The sequence below is a fragment of the Scyliorhinus torazame genome, chromosome 2, assembly GCF_047496885.1.
Source record: "Scyliorhinus torazame isolate Kashiwa2021f chromosome 2, sScyTor2.1, whole genome shotgun sequence".
NCBI lineage: Eukaryota > Metazoa > Chordata > Chondrichthyes > Carcharhiniformes > Scyliorhinidae > Scyliorhinus > Scyliorhinus torazame.
The window spans coordinates 32,960,480-32,977,698 of record NC_092708.1 but is presented as its reverse complement, the minus strand read 5'-3'; the positions used below and the strand labels follow the sequence as shown (position 1 = coordinate 32,977,698).

Genomic DNA, 17,219 nt, shown 5'->3' with positions numbered 1-17,219 from the left:
CACCACCACCACCACCACCACCACCACCACCAGCATTTAATTGTGTGAAGAAGAGAGAGAAAAAGGCCAGTTGTAGACTAATTTATTACATAGTCCTGGAAGACTGGTTTGGTCATAAGCCCTGAGCATGTGATCATGCCAGTTGGCTGTGCCCTCGATGTTCTCAGGTTAAGGTCCTCCGTGCAGGTGGCCTGGAGCGGTCCATTGATGTGCACAGTGAGTGCAGGGCTTGCTGTGTAGGCCGCTGGCAGGGTCTCCATTTCCACTGATGTAGGGGACCTGTATTGTAGGCTGAATGCCTGGGTACTGTGGCTTCTGCTCGTGCTTGTTCCTAAATCTGTAGTAGATTACATTGGTTTTGTACATAATGGGTACTTTCCAGGAGGCTTAAACTTAACTGTTTGGCTGTGGAGCATTTCTCGTGACATTACCATTACACGGTCATGTCACCAATGTGGAAATAAAATACTGAGCTCTATATATGACCCAGTACCTCGCTTTAATTGACTGATTTTTGAACTCTTCTGTTTGGAACACATTATTGGATAAATACTTGAAACAGATTTGTAAAGCTGGAGACTGTAATATGTTCGCCAAGGACAACTTATTGACTATTGGCACAATAGTAACTTTGAACACCAATACAGAGTAGTGCACATTAACCTCATGTTTGACACATGGGTGCATAGATTTTAATGAAAAACCTTGAAAATGGTTTTACTATTCTGTTCACGGTACTGGGTCTCAAAGGTAGAAAGTGGTCTCTTTCTTTCTTGAAAACTAAAGTCATTTCCTTTGTACCTTTTTCTTTATGGTCATATTCCCACTGGATGCAAAGCTCTCTCATGTTTTTGACCACCCGGTTGTTCAAGCTGATTGTCAAGCTTCCCATAAGTGCTCGTCCACAAGCCAAATAGGTTTATTGTAAAGGACTTTTGATGTCTACTTTGTAGCAAGATATTCTTCTGATATCAGAGAAATCTCTTTCTCTCACACTATTTCCTGCAGTGATGGGACCTTTTGAGGATACAGTTCAACCCAATTCTATCTACATTCCTTGTTAGAAGTGATGGAAATAAAAATACTGTAAAAGCATATTGATATTTATGCACACTCCTATGCGTATTGACACACTCCTGTGGATCCTGTGTACGAGCGTCCAGGTTATCATCGACAAAAATCTATTTTTCAAACCACAGTTTAAAAAAATATGAAAATCCTCAGTACAGAAATCTGAAGGCAGATGAAAATCTAAAGACCACTTTAACACATGTATGAAGTGCCTTCATTGGATTGGATTGGATTGGATTTGTTTATTGTCACGTGTACCGAGGTACAGTGAAAAGTATTTTTCTGCGAGCAGTTCAACAGATCATTAAGTACATGAAAACAGAAGGAAATAAAAGAAAATACATAATAGGGCAACACAAGGTATACAATGACATATTGTCAGCAAACATGTCGATGGAGTTGGAACCAAATTTTGCCACGCAGTCGTGTGTGTACACGGAGTAGAGTGGGGGGCTAAGTACGCAGCCTTGCGGGATCCTGGTATTGAGGACTATTGTGGAGGAGGTGTTGTTGTTTATTCTTACTGATTGTGGCCTGTGGGTCAGAAAGTCGAGGATCCAGTTGCAGTGAGGAGCCAAGTCCTAGGTTTTGAAGCTTTGATATGAGCTTGGCTGGGATTATGGTGTTGAAGACGGAGCTGTAGTCAATAAATAGGAGTCTGATGTAGGAGTTCTTGTTGTCGAGATGTTCCAGGGTTGAGTGTAGGGCCAGGGAAATGGCGTCGGTTGTGGACTGGTTGTGGCGGTATGCGAATTGCAGTGGATCAAGGCGTTCTGGGAGTATGCTCTTTTGATGCATTATTGCTGAAAAGATGTCGTCAAAGCTTTTTGTCGTATACTCATCAGGACAAACAAAAGAACGCAAAATTTCAAACGATCACCGCAGTTTATATTACAGGAGAAAAGGATGCTGAGTGGTTGGCAAGTCAACTTTGATTGGCCGGGGCATTGCCGAGAAAATGATAAGGAACTTTTGTCTCCCAAGCTCCCTTCTTGAGTGCGCTAATAGCTGCATCAACAACTTAAGATAATCAGTTGAGCTTGTAATATGGCTCATTTACCCTTTTTTGGAGCAACAGGCATTCATAGATAGGGCTTTGACAAAGGCTTTGACAAAGAGTCATCCAGACTCGAAACGTTAGCTCCCTTCTTTCTCCACACATGCTATTGGACCTGCTGAGATTGTCCAGTATTTTCTGTTTTGGCTCATGGGCAGGGACCAGCTGCCGATAAACAAAAAGAATATGTTCAAGCCTTACATCATTTCTGAAGTAGCAGAGAGTTTGGGAAGCCTTTATTTCCATGTTGTTTCCTCCATGGCCACCCCCCAGCCAATCAGCATCGACTTGCCACCAAATTAGCACCCCTTTTCCTCATAATATAAATTGTTGGGATTGTCTGAAATTTGGCATTCTTGCATTGATGAAAAAATGAACGGCTTCGTCAACATGTCCCTCTTTTCAGCAATGTTTACGTTCGCCCCCCCCCCCCCCCCGCCCCCCATGCATTGTAAAACAGGAGGCTGTCTGGAAAATCAGTGTTAGCCTACTAACCTTATTTTTCGTAAGTAACGTTCAAATTGCCTGCCCGTCTCATGGAGGCAAGCCTCCTTTTCAGGCCCTCGCGAAATGTCTGGTACCAGGGATGATATTTTCAAAATGACACAATGGCTGGTGCCAATATTTTAGGGTCCCCTCTCCTCCGTTGGAAATCTAGAACGAGGGGACATAGTTTAATATAATAATAATCGCTTATTGACACAAGTAGGATTCAATGAAGTTACTGTGAAATGTCCCTAGTCGCCACATTCCTGCGCCTGTTCGGGGAGGCTGGTACGGGAATTGAACCTGCGCTGCTGCCTTGTTCTGCACTACAAACCAGCTATTTAGCCCACTGTGCTAAACCAGCCCTAGCCTTTAAACATATGGGGTGGGATTCTCTGATCCTCCGCGCTGGAATCGCGCCTGGCGCGGGGGCGGAGAATAGCCCTTCACGCCGGAAATCCGGCGCGACGTCGCTTCCGCGATTCTCCACGGACCCGCCAGTCGCGCGTGTGCGGTCGACGTGGCACCAGTAGGGGGCCGCTGAAAGAGGCCCCCGCGGTGATTCTCCGCAGTCGACTGGCCGAACACCCGCCGGCTTAGTTTACATCTGGTACCACCCAGCGGGAGATCGGACCCGCGGCCGCGGTGGCGCTCCTGGTGGGGGGTGGGGGAATCTGACTGCGGGGGGGGGTGGCCTCAGCGGTGGCCAGGCCCGCGGTCCGGGGCCACCGATCGGCAGGCCATCGCGATTTGTGGGGGACCTACCTTACTCCCACATGGCCCGCTGTGTGGGTCCGCCATGTCGGCGGCGCCCGCGCCAAAGTGGGCCGCCGCGCGCATGTGCAAACCCGCTTGCACCCACCGTGCGTATGCGCGGCCGCGCAGTCTGGACAGCAGGGCCCCGCCAGCAGCCAGAGCTGCGGGATGCATGCTGGGGCCCTGCTAGCCCCCTGGAAAACGGGGAATCACCCTGGGCTTTCGAGGAAACAGTCCGGAGTAATTCTCGCCCGTATTCCGGCGGGCGTGGGGACTTAGTCCCCAAAAGGGAGAATCCCACCTATGGGCTTTCCCATCTAAGACAGGACGAGGAGGAGGAACTTTTTTTTTCAGAAGGTTATTAGCCTTTGGAATGCTTATCCACAGAGAGCTGTGGAGGTTGGGCCAGGGAATATAGTTAAGGCTGAATTGGAGGATTTTTGATCTACCAGAGTCGAAGGTTATGAGAGATAGACAGAAAAGTGTAGTTAAACCTAGAATCTGATCAGTCATAATATTACTGAATGGGGAAGAGGGCTCGATGGGCTGAATTCCGAAGAGGGCTCAATGGGCTGAATGTTCTCCCATTTCTCCTTTTTTTTATACCCTTAGAATATGATTGCTCATGACAAGGATAATCTGACCTAAGCAAAAAGTGCTAGAGAAAAATGTCGGATCCTTTGGCCAAAGTAAAGGTACCCGTAGATGTACCTTTGAAAGTATTACATCAGCGTTTTTCACATTTCTTTTCCCGGGACCCACTTTTACCAACTGTCCAACCTTCGGGACCCACGCGGCCCACCTCTGCGACCCACCATTATTTCTTATCCTTAGTACGACAGGTGAGCCTGTTTTGCCCTCATGATCTCACTTGATTTATCATTTAATGTTACATTTCTGTTGAGGATTTCAGCTGACGATTTAAGTTCTCGCTGCATCCAGGAGGTTTGTCCTCGAGCTCGTCATGCTTAGTCTTCAAATGCTTTGAGTGCAGCACTCCACTCACGTCCACTCCATGTCCACCCGCACTATTCCCATAACCCCGTAATCTATCCTACACATCCATGAACACTAAGGGACAATTTATCATGGCCAATCCACCTAACCTGCACATCTTCGGACTGTGGAAGGAAACCGGAGGAAACCCACGCAGACATGGGAAGAACGTGCAAACTCCATGCAGACAGTCACCCAAGGTCGGAATCGAACCTGCGGCCCTGGCACTGTGAGGTGGCAGTGCTAACCACCGTGCCGCCACTATTGTTTTTTTTTCAACAAGGTTTGGCCCAACTTCTTTTTACTGGCCGTCATTTGGCTGAAGGCTGGCTTGAGGACTGCAAGAATAGTTAGCAATTGGAGGGCAGCACGGTAGTACAGTGGGTTAGCCCTGCTGCCTCACGGCGCTGAAGTCCCAGGTTCGATCCCGGCTCTGGGTCACTGTCCGTGTGGAGTTTGCACATTCTCCCCGTGTTCATGTGGGTTTCGCCCCCACAGCCCAAAAGATGTGCAGGTTACGTGGATTGGCCACGCTAAATTGACCCTTAATTGGAAAAAATGATTTGGGTACTCTAAATTTATTTAAAAAAAGAATAGTTAGCAATCGCTGCAGAAGTATAAAATCAGATGGTATTAAGTAAATTTATGCAGCCTGTTGTACTGCTGTAAAAATAGGACCTTGAATGCTAAAGTAATGAAAGGATTGAAGGCGTTTGATTTATGATCTTTAAGACGTGCTCAAAATTAGTTGGGCAAGAAGAATGACTAATGTGAGAGTCCTTGAACTAGTGCATGAAGAGAGAAGTGATGATTATGATGAGAAAAATGACTTACTCTGGGCACATTATTCAGGAGTCACAAGGAAAAATGGGCTGTTACTTTCTGTAAAATTGATGATAATAGATTAGGAGACAGGCAAGGAAGAACATGACGAGACAATGCAATGGAATGGGTAGGTGTGTTATTATATGGTGGTACAATCCACCTAGAGAGTGATCAAAAAGAATGAGGTTCAATGATCATGGCGACTGAGTGGACAATTGTGTGTGTATGTATGCGGATTGTTAAGAATATAACAATATTCTCGAAATACTGGTACTTGGTGGTTCTTTTGTTTGGAATAATGTGGGGAAACAATGTACAAACCCGTTGAGGAACCAGTCCAGTCATTGTATAAATAATTAATAAAGAATATTTATTAAGGTTACAAAAAACACACAACAAAGGACTCTTATGCACTATGCCACTTAAGTGTATGAATAACTAATCACATCATTTTCAGGCAGCACCATGACGCAGTGGTTAGCACTGCTGCCTCACGACGCCAATGTCCTCGGTTCGATCCCGGCCCCGGGTCACTGTCCGTGTGGAGTGAACACATTCTCCCCATGTCTGCATGGGTCTCATCCCCACAACCCAAAAGGGTTGTGCAGGGTAGGTGGATTAGCCACACTAAATTGCCCCTTAATTGGAAATTTAAATTTTTTTTTAATTAAATTAAAATAATTTTTTTTTAAAAAACACATAATTTTCTTTGAAGTTACTTCTTGTTCCCAAAATATAACCATAGTCCATGAACTTACTGAGACACCCCTTTTTCCAAGTAACATCTTATCTTAGGAACTCTGTAGGTCAAATCCAGTTAATAGTTACCACATAATACTGCTTAGGTGGCCATGTCTGGGAACACGGGCAAAATTCTCCTACCCGCCCCGCCACATTTCTGCCCCGACCGGCCGGCGGGAGTCTCCGTAACACCAGCCGGTCAATGGGGTTTCCCATTGTGGGGCAGCCCCACGCCGTCGGGAAACCCCCGGGCCCCAGCAAAACGGAGACTCCCGCCGGCGGAGAATGACGCCCCTGATCTCTTCCTGGTTCAGTGAAGGCACAAAGCTGAGTCTTAGAAGAGAATATTTCCAAATGCCATGGCTCTAGATGATAGATTAAACACAATCCGTAGCTCAGATCACAGATGGATCTGGCCTGCCTGGATGTTGGATAGAGAATTAGCCTTCTTCCCCAATAAGGATGTGAGCAGTTACACTGTTCAATCTCTTTGATATTCTACCCTGTGAATTCTGCTGTCTACCTCTCTCAAAGTCCATGCTTTCAAAAGTTATCATTTGTATAGTCCCACTGATCTCTGATAAACAATGTTTCTGATATGGCCTTTCTTACCTCAATGTCTCTGGACTCCTGTTAATCTTGTTATTCGGAAAGTCGCATCTCATTACTCCTCTAGATGCCTGACAGTCTTGCGATTCTCGTTAACTTCCCACATTCCAAACAGTGTGTGCCTGTGTGCGTGCACGTGAGTGTGTATCTTTGTGAATGTAATAGGAAACAAATGTGTTTTCTCAGAAACGAGATGGTTTGGTTAGAATTCATTATGGGTAGGTGCATACTGTCCTTGTCTTTCGAAGTGAAAGAGGTCACCTGGTCTCGTAGATTGTAGATTGCTGTGGTACATCTTGTCAATGGAAAACACTGCAGCCACTGTGCATGGTGGAGGGAGTGAACACTTATGGTGTTGGATGGGATGTCAACATTATTCCTGTTGTTGCACTGTAGGAAGGCTGTGATTGCATTAGAAAGGGTGCAGAGGAGATTCACCAGGACATTGCCTGGGCTGGAGCATTTTAGCTATGAAGTGAGGCTGGCTAGGTTGGGATTTCCTGAGAGCAGAGAAGGCTGAGAGGAGACCTGACTGAGGTATACACAGTTATGAAGGACATAGATAGGATAGATAGGGAGGAGCCTTGCTGATTAGTAGAGAGGTCAATAACCAGGGCATAGATTTAAGATAAGGGGCAGGGGATTTTGGGGGAGACCTTTTTCACCCAGAGGATGGTGGAATTTGGAACGCCATAGCATACAAGGTTACGGACTAAGTGCTGGGAAATAGGATTAGAATAGATAGATGCTTAATGGCTGTCACTGACACTATGGACCAAAGGGCCTCCTTTTGTGCTATAATACTCTATAACTCGAATTATGTGGGTGGCTTTGTCCTCGTAGATGGTGCACATCTTAAGTATTGTCAATGCTACACTCATCGAGGCCATTAGAGAGCATTCCATCGCACTCCTGACTTTGGAAGATCTTTAGTGAATCAAGGGGTGAGTCACTTGCTGAAGAACCTTGTAGCTACAGTATTTACATAGGAATATAGGAAATAGAAATGAGTCTGCCATTTGGCCCCTCGAGTCTGCTCTGATATTCAACTAAATCATGGTCGATTTACATAAAGTTTACATAGAATTTACAGTGCAGAAGGAGGCCATTTGGCCCATCATGTCTGCACCAGCCCCTGGAAAGAACACCCTACTTAAGCCCACACCTCCGTCCTCTCCCCGCGACCCAGTAACCCCACCTAACCTCTTTGGACACCAAGGGCAATTTATCACGGCCAATCCACCTAACCTGCAAATCTTTGGACTGTGGGAGGAAACCGGAGCACCCGGAGGAAACCCACGCACACACGGGGAGGATGTGCAGACTCCGCACGGACAGTGACCCAAGCCGGGAATCGAACCTGGGACCCTGGAGCTGTGAAGCAACAGCGCTAACCACTGTGCCACCCTAACCCAACACCATTTTCCCAAACTATCACCATATCCCTTGATATCGTCAATTGACTGGTCCTGTTAAACCACTGGTCAGTGTTGACCCTCAGGATATTAATGGCAGTGATTTGCCTGGAGTAATCCCTTCATTAACAATTATGCTACCGAAAGGGTAATTTACAACAATGACTAGAGTTCACCATCTCTGGAAAACTTGATGAGGAATTTACATGCAAGTATGGCTACATGAAAATTGTGAGGCGATTAATTGTGAAATGTCAGTTGAGCAGTGCAAACCGGACAACAACCTGTGGCAATAAACGATTTGCGGAGTATCTCTCTTCCTTGTCACAAGTGACTGGCCAGTTTGCTTGATAATGATGTGCATCATTAAAACACTGTTATTTAATTTTAGCAAAGTCTGTCTCAAAGCTTTTTGTTTACAACTTTAGCTCTGGAACCAGCTCTTATTCCTCACACAGCTGACTCACCCAGCGTTTTGACTTAAATGAAGGAACTTTTAAAATCTTTGGGAACCGGGGCAACTGTTGTTCACAGGGATACAATTAACGCTATTTTCTTTGACGTGGCACGTCCTACTAGACAGGACCATCCAGTGCATTCATTGTCTGTTTAAATTGTTGTCTAGATTTTTAGCCGGGCCTGCTCTGAGATGTGTGGCATTGGTGAAACCAAGATTGATAATCATACTGTCAATTCTTATGATTACAGGTGCCTGCCAAATTATTGTGAGCACGGAGGAGAATGCTCGCAGTCCTGGAGTACCTTTTACTGTGACTGTGCTGGGACTGGGTACACAGGGGAAACCTGCCACAGCTGTAAGTATCACTGGCATTACTTATTTCTCTCTTTAGGATACGAGAGTGCGGTGTTTTTGTTGTAGAAAGAGCAATTTATTGTACTTTGATAGTTCCAACCCCAGTGCTTCAAATTTCCCCATTTTAACTTGGAGCATTGAATTGTGATCTCGAGGAAGTGCAAATCCCTGAATGGGTAAAGAAGAATTGTTCTGATCTATTGTTTCAGTCAGGCAGAGAGAGGATTGATTGCTTTCTTCAGTAGATGCTGTATTGTTGGTACGTGGTCAAAAGTTCACCAGATCAAATGAACTGGAAAATTTAATGAAGCAATTGGACATCTTTTAATGCTTGGAAGCTACATTGATTTTTACCTCATGCTGAAATGTGGACAGCTAGGCCATATTGATAGTCTCTATCATGTTTGAAAGGACAACTGGGAGTCATCTAGAACGTGTGATTTGCCATAGATACAGTCAGGAGTAGCAACAATTTGTATGCATATCAATCATTGAAGTTTGTGAAACATCCAAAGGCACCTGGAGGGTTATCAAACAAAATCTGATGCTGAGTTGTCTCAGGAGACAGCAGGGCAGATAATCAAAAGCTTGGCCAAAGAGGATGTTTCAGAGGAGCATCTTAAAGGGGGAGAGAAGGGTTGAGAGCCGGAAAGGTTCAGGGAAGGAATTCCGCTGCTTAGGACTTGGGCAGATTAAGACACGGGTGCCAATAGGGTATCTGTGTGGCTCCTCTGGCTGTTTCTTAGAGCTGATAAGGATATTTAAACTATAGACAATGGATACATTGAATGGCACTCTTTTGCTTGCTAAAGCTTTTGGGGTTTGCTCAGCTATTGGTGCACTAAAGGTCAAATTGCATATTCTTGCCGAAATTCTCGGGTCGTTGGGATTCTCTTTTACCGCCTGCAGCGCACCCGCCCACGGTTACCCAGTGGCATCTGGTGGTTTCAATAGGAAATCCTTTGACAAGCGGCGGGAGTTGAGAATCCCGCTTCCATCGAACGGTGCATTGCTGAGAAACATATGGCTGGAAGGGCCAGAGAATCCTGCCCTCTGTTACACAAGAGACATTGCTACTCTGTGAGAAGTTGGGAGAAAGCATGAGGGTGCAATACTTTGCACTATTCCTCTCTCAATCATTGCATCACTTCTGTGCGACATCACGGCATGTTCTGTCAGTTTTCTCCTTTTTACAAATGGCCACTATTTAGGCTAAATATGCAACAAAAGTGGGAACAGAAGTTTGCTTGGTTGGACCTGCATGCCTTACCTTTGGGTGATTGGCTTGATTATTTGCAAATGGTGATGTGCGGGCATTTCATCGGGCAAATCAATAGAGAACACTTTACTTGCATGTTGAAAAAGGGAAATCAGGAATAAAATATTGGGAGGGGAAAAGACAACTGGTTCAAAAATCCTGGGTGGGATTCTCTGCCGGCAGGATGCTCCGTTTTGCCAGCGTCCGGGGGGTTCCTGACAGTGTGGGGCTACCCCGCAATGGAAAACCCCATTGACTGGCCGACGTAACGGAGCATCCCGCCGGTGGGGTGAAAAAGAAATGTGGAGCGGTGGAACTGAGCATCCCGCCACATGTTTCATACTGTCAAGGGCTGCTGAACATCAGGATCCTCAATGTTGCTACTCACCAGAAGCATGCAATCACCTGGAAGGATGGGCTACACGGTAGCACACTGGTTAGCACTGTTGCTTCACAGTTCCAGGGTCCCAGGTTTAATTCCTGGCTTGGGTCATTGTCTGTGCAGGGTCTGCATGTTCTCCCCGTGTCTGCGTGGGTTTCCTCCGGGTGCTCCGGTTTCCTCCCACAAGTCCCGAAAGATGTTCTGCTAGGGCTGTTCTTTCTTTGTTTCCTTCTTCTCTCTCCTTTTCTTTTTCCCTGATCTGTATCCCCCTTTCTCTCTCTTTTCCTCTTTGTTCTGCTAGGGCTATTCTTTCTTTGTTTCTTTCTTCTCTCTCCTTTTCTTTTTCCCTGATCTGCATCTCCTTATCTCTCTCTTTTTCTCTCATTTCGTATTCAAGCTGCTTTAATTCTTTCTCATGTTCTAGTTGTTTAATCTGTCACTGAAATTTTGCCAGTTCTAATGAGTCAGACTGTATCTCAGGCAATTTTAAATGCTCAGCTAGCACCGCAAGTGCCTCTTCTTTTCACATGCTGTCAGGTAACAACTGCAATTGTTTTGCCAAATCTAAAAGCCTTTTCTTAGTCTCCGTTCGTGAGGTACTGCGTGTGACCTTATTCACCCCCCAAAACTTCCAAGCCTCTGAAAAAGCCATTGTCCACAACACACTCCCTACTTAAACTGAAATACCACACCTGAAAAGCAACCACAATATGCTCATCCCTCACTGTCTTTATGTTCACAAAGCCAACTCAATAGATAGACTTTTACCCCCCTCGAGCCTCCAATTTATTACGGGCCAGGGTTTACAGAACCCCAAAGTGTACCATGGAGTTCACCTGACCCATAACTTTAAATAGATTTTGGTTATGGGAAACACAAGGGCCCACTTTACAGGTGTGATGCAACAGAGAACTAGAAGTATTTTTAAACAAAAACACAATGTTTATTCTACAAATCCAGTTAACATTTTTAAACACACATAGTAAACATCTTATCAACTATCAACTCAAATACTCCCCCCAAAGAATACAGTACTCTATAAGTAACCCATAATCTTTCCTTGCAACATTTATAAGCCAAATCCCCTCTTTAACACAGACATCAGAGGCGGGATTCTCGGACCCGGGCTGGGTCAAAGAATCACCGGGGGGGGGACGGGACGTGATTCACGTGACGCTGCTCCGATGCCGGTCCGCCGATTCTCCGGTCACCGGAGAATTGGTGCCATTGGTGCCATCACGGTTGGTGCGCCGCCGGTTGGGGGATGCTCTACTCCCCCCACCCGGCGATTCTCCGCGCGCGATCGGCTGAGTGGCCGCCGAGATAGGCTGAGTCCCGCCGGAGCCGTCTACGTGTGGTCCTACCCGGCGGGACCTCACCGTTCATCCTGCGAGGGCGGCCTGGTGGGGGGGAGGGGAGATCCGACCCGGCGGGGCCTCTACCGTGGCCTTGCCCATGATTGGGGCCTACCGATCGGCGGGCCGGATTGTCCTGGTGAGGGCCTATGTTCCTCCGCGCTGTGCCCCTGTAGCTCTCCGCCATGTTGCGTTGGGGCTGGTGCGGAGAAGGCAACTAGCACGCATGCGCGAGTTCATGCCAGCGGCAGCGCGCATGCGTGAGTTCGCGCCGGCCGTAGCGTGCATGCGCAGACCCGCGGCGCCCGCTTGATGCCGGTATCGGCAGCTGGAGCTGCGTGAGTCACTCCAGTGCCATGTTGGCCCCCTGTAGGGTGCAGGATCGCTGCTCCTGGGGGCCTGCTGATGCTGTCGTAAAGCGCAACGCCGTTTACGGTGGCATCAACACTTACCCTAAGGACCAGAGAATCCCGCCCCAGGTTTAAATTCTCTACTGAGCGCAGTTATCACTTTTAAATTAGCAAGTGATCTGAAGGCATTCTTTTCATACAGAGAGAGATCAGAATTACCTTCTCTGGATGCAGCTCCCAATCTGCAAAACAAAACTAAACACGCCCTCTAGCTGCTAGCTAAAGGCGAAAGTATAAAAGACAGCTGAGCTCCACCCACACTCTGACATCAATGCAGCTATTTGATAAACACCCAGTTCTTAAAGGTACTCTCACATGACAGACTATTCTTTGGAGTTAAAGAGAGGGAGAAGTGTGATGGATATATTCTTTTTAAGAGGGGTGGAGCAGTTGGAACAAAAAGATGCTCAGGGATAGGTGAGAACTAGGAGAGATTTTGCAAAGATGTTATGGGCAAAAGAAAAGGGGAATGTTAATCATGGTGTCAAAGACTAAAGAAGGTGATGATAGTGGCACAATGATAAGGTGGCAGAATGTGATAATAACAGAACAAACATCAGTGCTTTGTGAAAGCAAAACTGAAGAACAAGTATCAGATGGTCCTATGGGGGAGGGGGAATGCTGGGATAAAAAAATAGGATTAAAAAGGGGGTCAAGATGGAGGAGAAAGTTCGGACTCTTAGACCTTCATTCAGTATAACTGAAACTATTAACTGTCACAGCTCTGAAACAAAAATCATGGCCGATGCTTCTTCAGAAAGCAAATCACACCCTATTCAGTCCTGGCGGCCGCACTGAAGGCACAATTCAGCGGACTCAAGTTAAAGTCCGTTGAATAACACATTTAGCTGTTGCAGTACCGAGAAAGACCCCACTAATCAACGGCACTTTGACTTTTTTTGGGTCGCTGCGAGGGATTCCCTTCGAGGCCACTCTTTATGTAATTTCCTGGACTGATGGCTCAGCTTTCCAGTGCAGGAAGATTACTCGCGAATCAGGGCGCCGTTTTAAAGGCTGCCCCGATCTTTCAACTTCCCCCCTGACACGGGGAGAACGTTCAGACTCCGCACAGACAGTGACCCAAGCCGGGAATCGAACCTGGGACCCTGGAGCTGTGAAGCGACAACGCTAAGCACTGTACTACCATGCTGCCCAAATCACTTATTGTCACAAGTAAGCTTCAAATGAAGTTACTGTGAAAAGCCTTTAGTCGCCACATTCCAGCACCTGTTCGGGGAGGCTGGTACAGGAATTGAACCGTGCTGCTGGCATTGGTCTGCTTTACAAGCCAGCTATTTAGCCCACTGTGCTAAACTAGCCCCACATGCTAAACTAGCCCCCCCGGGTCGGAGATTCGCCGGGGGGTGGCGTCAATCCCACCCCCGCCGGCTGCCGAATTCTCCGGCGCCGGAGATTTGGCGGGGGCGGGAATCCCGCCGCACCGGTCGGCCCGCCAATTCTCCGGTCCGCGATGGGCCGAGTGGCCGCCCGTCTTCGGCCAGTCCCGCCGGCGTATGTTACACCAGATATTTACCGGCGGGACCTGGCTGTGCGAGCAACCTCCGGGGTCCTCGGCGGGGCGCGGGGGGATCTGGCCCTTGGGGGTGCCTCCACGGTGCCCTGGCCCGTGATCGGGGCTCACCGATCCGCGGGCGAGCCTGTGCCGTGGGGGCACTCTATTGTTCTGCTGTGATCCTCCGCGATGGCCGACGCGGAGATGAAACCCCCTGCGCATGTGCTGGGATGACACCAGCACACGCTGGTGCTCCCGCGCATACGCAAATCGTGCCAGCCGGCAGAGGCCCTTCGGCGCCGGTTGTCGTGGCGCCAAGCCCCTTCCCTGCCGGCCGGCGCGGCGCAAACCACTCCGGGGCCGGCCTAGCCCCTGAAGGTGCGGAGGATTCCGCACCTTTGGGGCGGCCGGACGTCAGAGTGGTTCACGCACTCCTCGCCGCCGGGACCCCCCGCCCCGCCTGGTAGGGGAGAATCCCGCCCATGGTTCGCACCCACGAGAAGCCATCTGAGCAAGCACAGGAGATTATTCCTTTTTAACAAAACATGAGCAAATAATGTGTCACATGCACATAGATATATCTATCACAGCAGAACTTACTGAAATTATCTTACAGTAAGTCAGTGTCGCTCTGAAATTCTCAAAATGCTGTATTAATATATTCTAGCATATGAATAATTGAGTTCATTATTAAATCTGAGGACTGTAATAAATTGCCCTTGATGGAAAGGTTACAATATCCATCAGACCGTTGTGTTTTGAATTAAAAAATAATGAAATGATTTAAAGAAAAGCATTTTTATTCTTGCATATATATTCTTGGCTTCCATACTATTGATCTAAATGGAATTTGTGGTCAGTTGCATTGAAAACATTGGTTTTTTTTTTGCTGGCCTGAGAATAAGTTTGGAGCTACAGCCAAAAGAGTTATTTTTTAACATTTCAGCTGAGTTTAAGCAGGGTAGTCAGGTTTATGCCGCATTTAGAGGAGTTATTGCATATTTGTCTGTAAGCAATCTACATCATAAATACAACCCGAGTCTATTTGGAGCAGTGGTGAGCAGGTAACAAACTCCCCTCAAAGGCAGAAGGTTGATCGTGCAGCTCTATTCCGAGGAGTTGAAGATATGATGAAGGTTGACAAGCTAGCATATTAATGCCCGAATGCTTCTTTCAAAGAGATGCCATTATTTGGATGAGAGACAGTAAACTGGGGATCGGTCTGCTGGTGCAAGTTGGATGTTCAATATTTTATGCCATTATATCTGAAGATCGCATAATACCCTGGTCAATACCTTCTGACAACACCTGTCCAAACATCTCAGGGAGCCTTTTCCTCGCCTGTTGCTGTGTCCAGAATGCATTAAACATAGAACATACAGTGCAGAAGGAGGCCATTTGGCCCATCGAGTCTGCACCGACCCATTTGAGCCCTCACTTCCACCCTACCCCCGTAACTCAATAACCCTTCCTAACCTTTTTGCCCACTGAGAGCAATTTATTGTGGCCAATACACCTAACCTGCACGTCTTTGGACTGTGGGAGGAAACCGGAGCACCCAGAGGAAACCCATGCAGACACGGGGAGAACGTGCAGACTCCACACAGACAGTGACCCAGCGGGGAATTGAATCTGGGACCCTGGCGCTGTGAAGCTACAGTGCTAGCCACTTGTGCTACTGTGCTGCCCGGTATTGGTTGAAATAAATTTCGAACCAGATCCAGTCACAACTTTCAAAAATAATTGAATGCCGACATTACAAATAAGACTTTTTCAGAACATTGCTGAAACAGCCAGAGAGCGGGGCTAATTGGTAGCTCTTTCTTTAAAAAAATTTTTTTTTTTTAAATTCTCCTCCTTTTTCACGTTTTCTCCCACATTTACACCTATCAACAATAAACAATAATCAACAAGATATGTCAATCCCCATAATAACAATGATCCCATCCGCCCACCAACCCCCAAACCTCAACCCGCCTGTTTACACAAACAAATGACAAAAAGGAATCAGGGATTACCCGTAGTCACCCTTAATCTACACGGCTCTCCACCCCCCCCCCCCCCCACCCACCCACCCCCCCCCCAACCAATGCCATCCAGCCTCTAAGAGAGTACCGTACATGATACCCCAAAGTTGTACCCCCCACCCCACCCCCAAGTCTCCAGCTCCTCCCGTCCAATGCCTCTTGTAAAACTCCTCCTCCCAACCTCGGTTCCCTCCCCCAGCCTCGGTTCCCTCCCCCCAACTTTCCACCCCGGCTAGACCACTCGGACCCCGTTCTGTCAGGCTCCGATGGCCGCAGCCCCTCCCACCACCTCACTCCCGTTCACTGGCCGGCTTAAACCAGCCAGCGTGGAGGCCCCCGCCCGGGTCCCTTTCCCCCTTGCCCGGCCCTAGGAAAGTCCAAAGATCCCCTTTTAGCACACACACCCCGCATATCCACCTACACCCCAAAGAGCCCTCCTTTCGAGTGAAAGTCCCGTCCCTTCCCTTATCCAAATATATGCAACATTGGCTCCTTTAGCCTCTACACACGCGCGCAGTGATACAAAAAAAAAGAAGAAAATACAGTCATGAGGTTACATCGGCACATGACCATTCCTCAATTTGTCAGTTCTGCCACAGTCCTTCTGCCTTCGCAAACTCCTCCGCTGCTTCCGCCGTTCCAAAATAAAATTCCCTGAGCTTGTAAGTCACCCTCAGCTTCGCTGGATATACAATGCCGCACTGCACCTTGCCAATGTACAGTGCCCTCTTCACACGGTTGAAGGCAGCCCACCTCTTCGCCAGCTCCACCGTAAAGTCCTGGTATACACGTATACCAGCTCCAGCCCACTGCGCCACCCGCTTCTGTTTGGCCCAGCTCAGGACCTTCTCCTTCACACTGTACCTACGGAAGCACAGAGTCACTGCCCTTGGCGGCTCACTCGCCTTTGGTACAGGCCTCCACGACCGATGAGCCCGATCCAGTTCATATCGGGAGGGGTCCTCTCCCTTCCCCAGTAGTTTTGCCAGCATCGCGGCAAAATACTCAGTCGGCTTCGGTCCTTCAACTCCTTCGGGCAGCCCCACGACCCTCAAATTCTGTCGCCTGGATCTGTTTTCCAGATCTTCCATTTTTCCTCTCAGGTTCTTGTTCGTGTCCATCACCTTCCGCATCTCCTTCCCTATCGAGTCAAGTTAATCACCGTGCTGCAATACTGTCTCCTCCACTTCCTTCAGCGCCTCCCCTTGCTCTCGCACCTCCGCCACTGCGCTCGTCACCGCCGTCTTCACCGGGGAAACCGCCTCCTCCACCAGCACATTCAAAACCTCCCTCATCTCCTTCCTCACCATCTCGATACATTTCTCAATCTGCGCCAACTGCTTTTGGAATTCCGCAGCCATCACCTTAGTTAGTTCTTCAGCCGTAAGCACTGCGGCCTCCCCGGTGCTCCAGCCTCCATTTTCTTTGTTGACCCCGCGGTGACCTTTCCCCTCTCCAACGGACTTTCAGCCGCTTTTTTCCCGGCCGTTTTTTTGGTGATTTT

The 17,219-nt window shown here is 47.8% G+C and overlaps 1 protein-coding gene across 2 annotated transcripts in view; it reads left to right on the top strand.

Annotated features, from left to right (window-relative positions):
* LOC140387047 (contactin-associated protein-like 5) overlaps positions 1-17,219 on the top strand; it is a 1,703,123-nt gene that overhangs the window by 909,588 nt on the left and 776,316 nt on the right. For both annotated transcript variants that reach the window (XM_072470060.1, XM_072470068.1), the window contains one exon: positions 8,665-8,771. In XM_072470060.1, the coding sequence (XP_072326161.1) occupies positions 8,665-8,771 (107 nt within the window). The remainder of the gene's footprint in view (positions 1-8,664; positions 8,772-17,219) is intronic.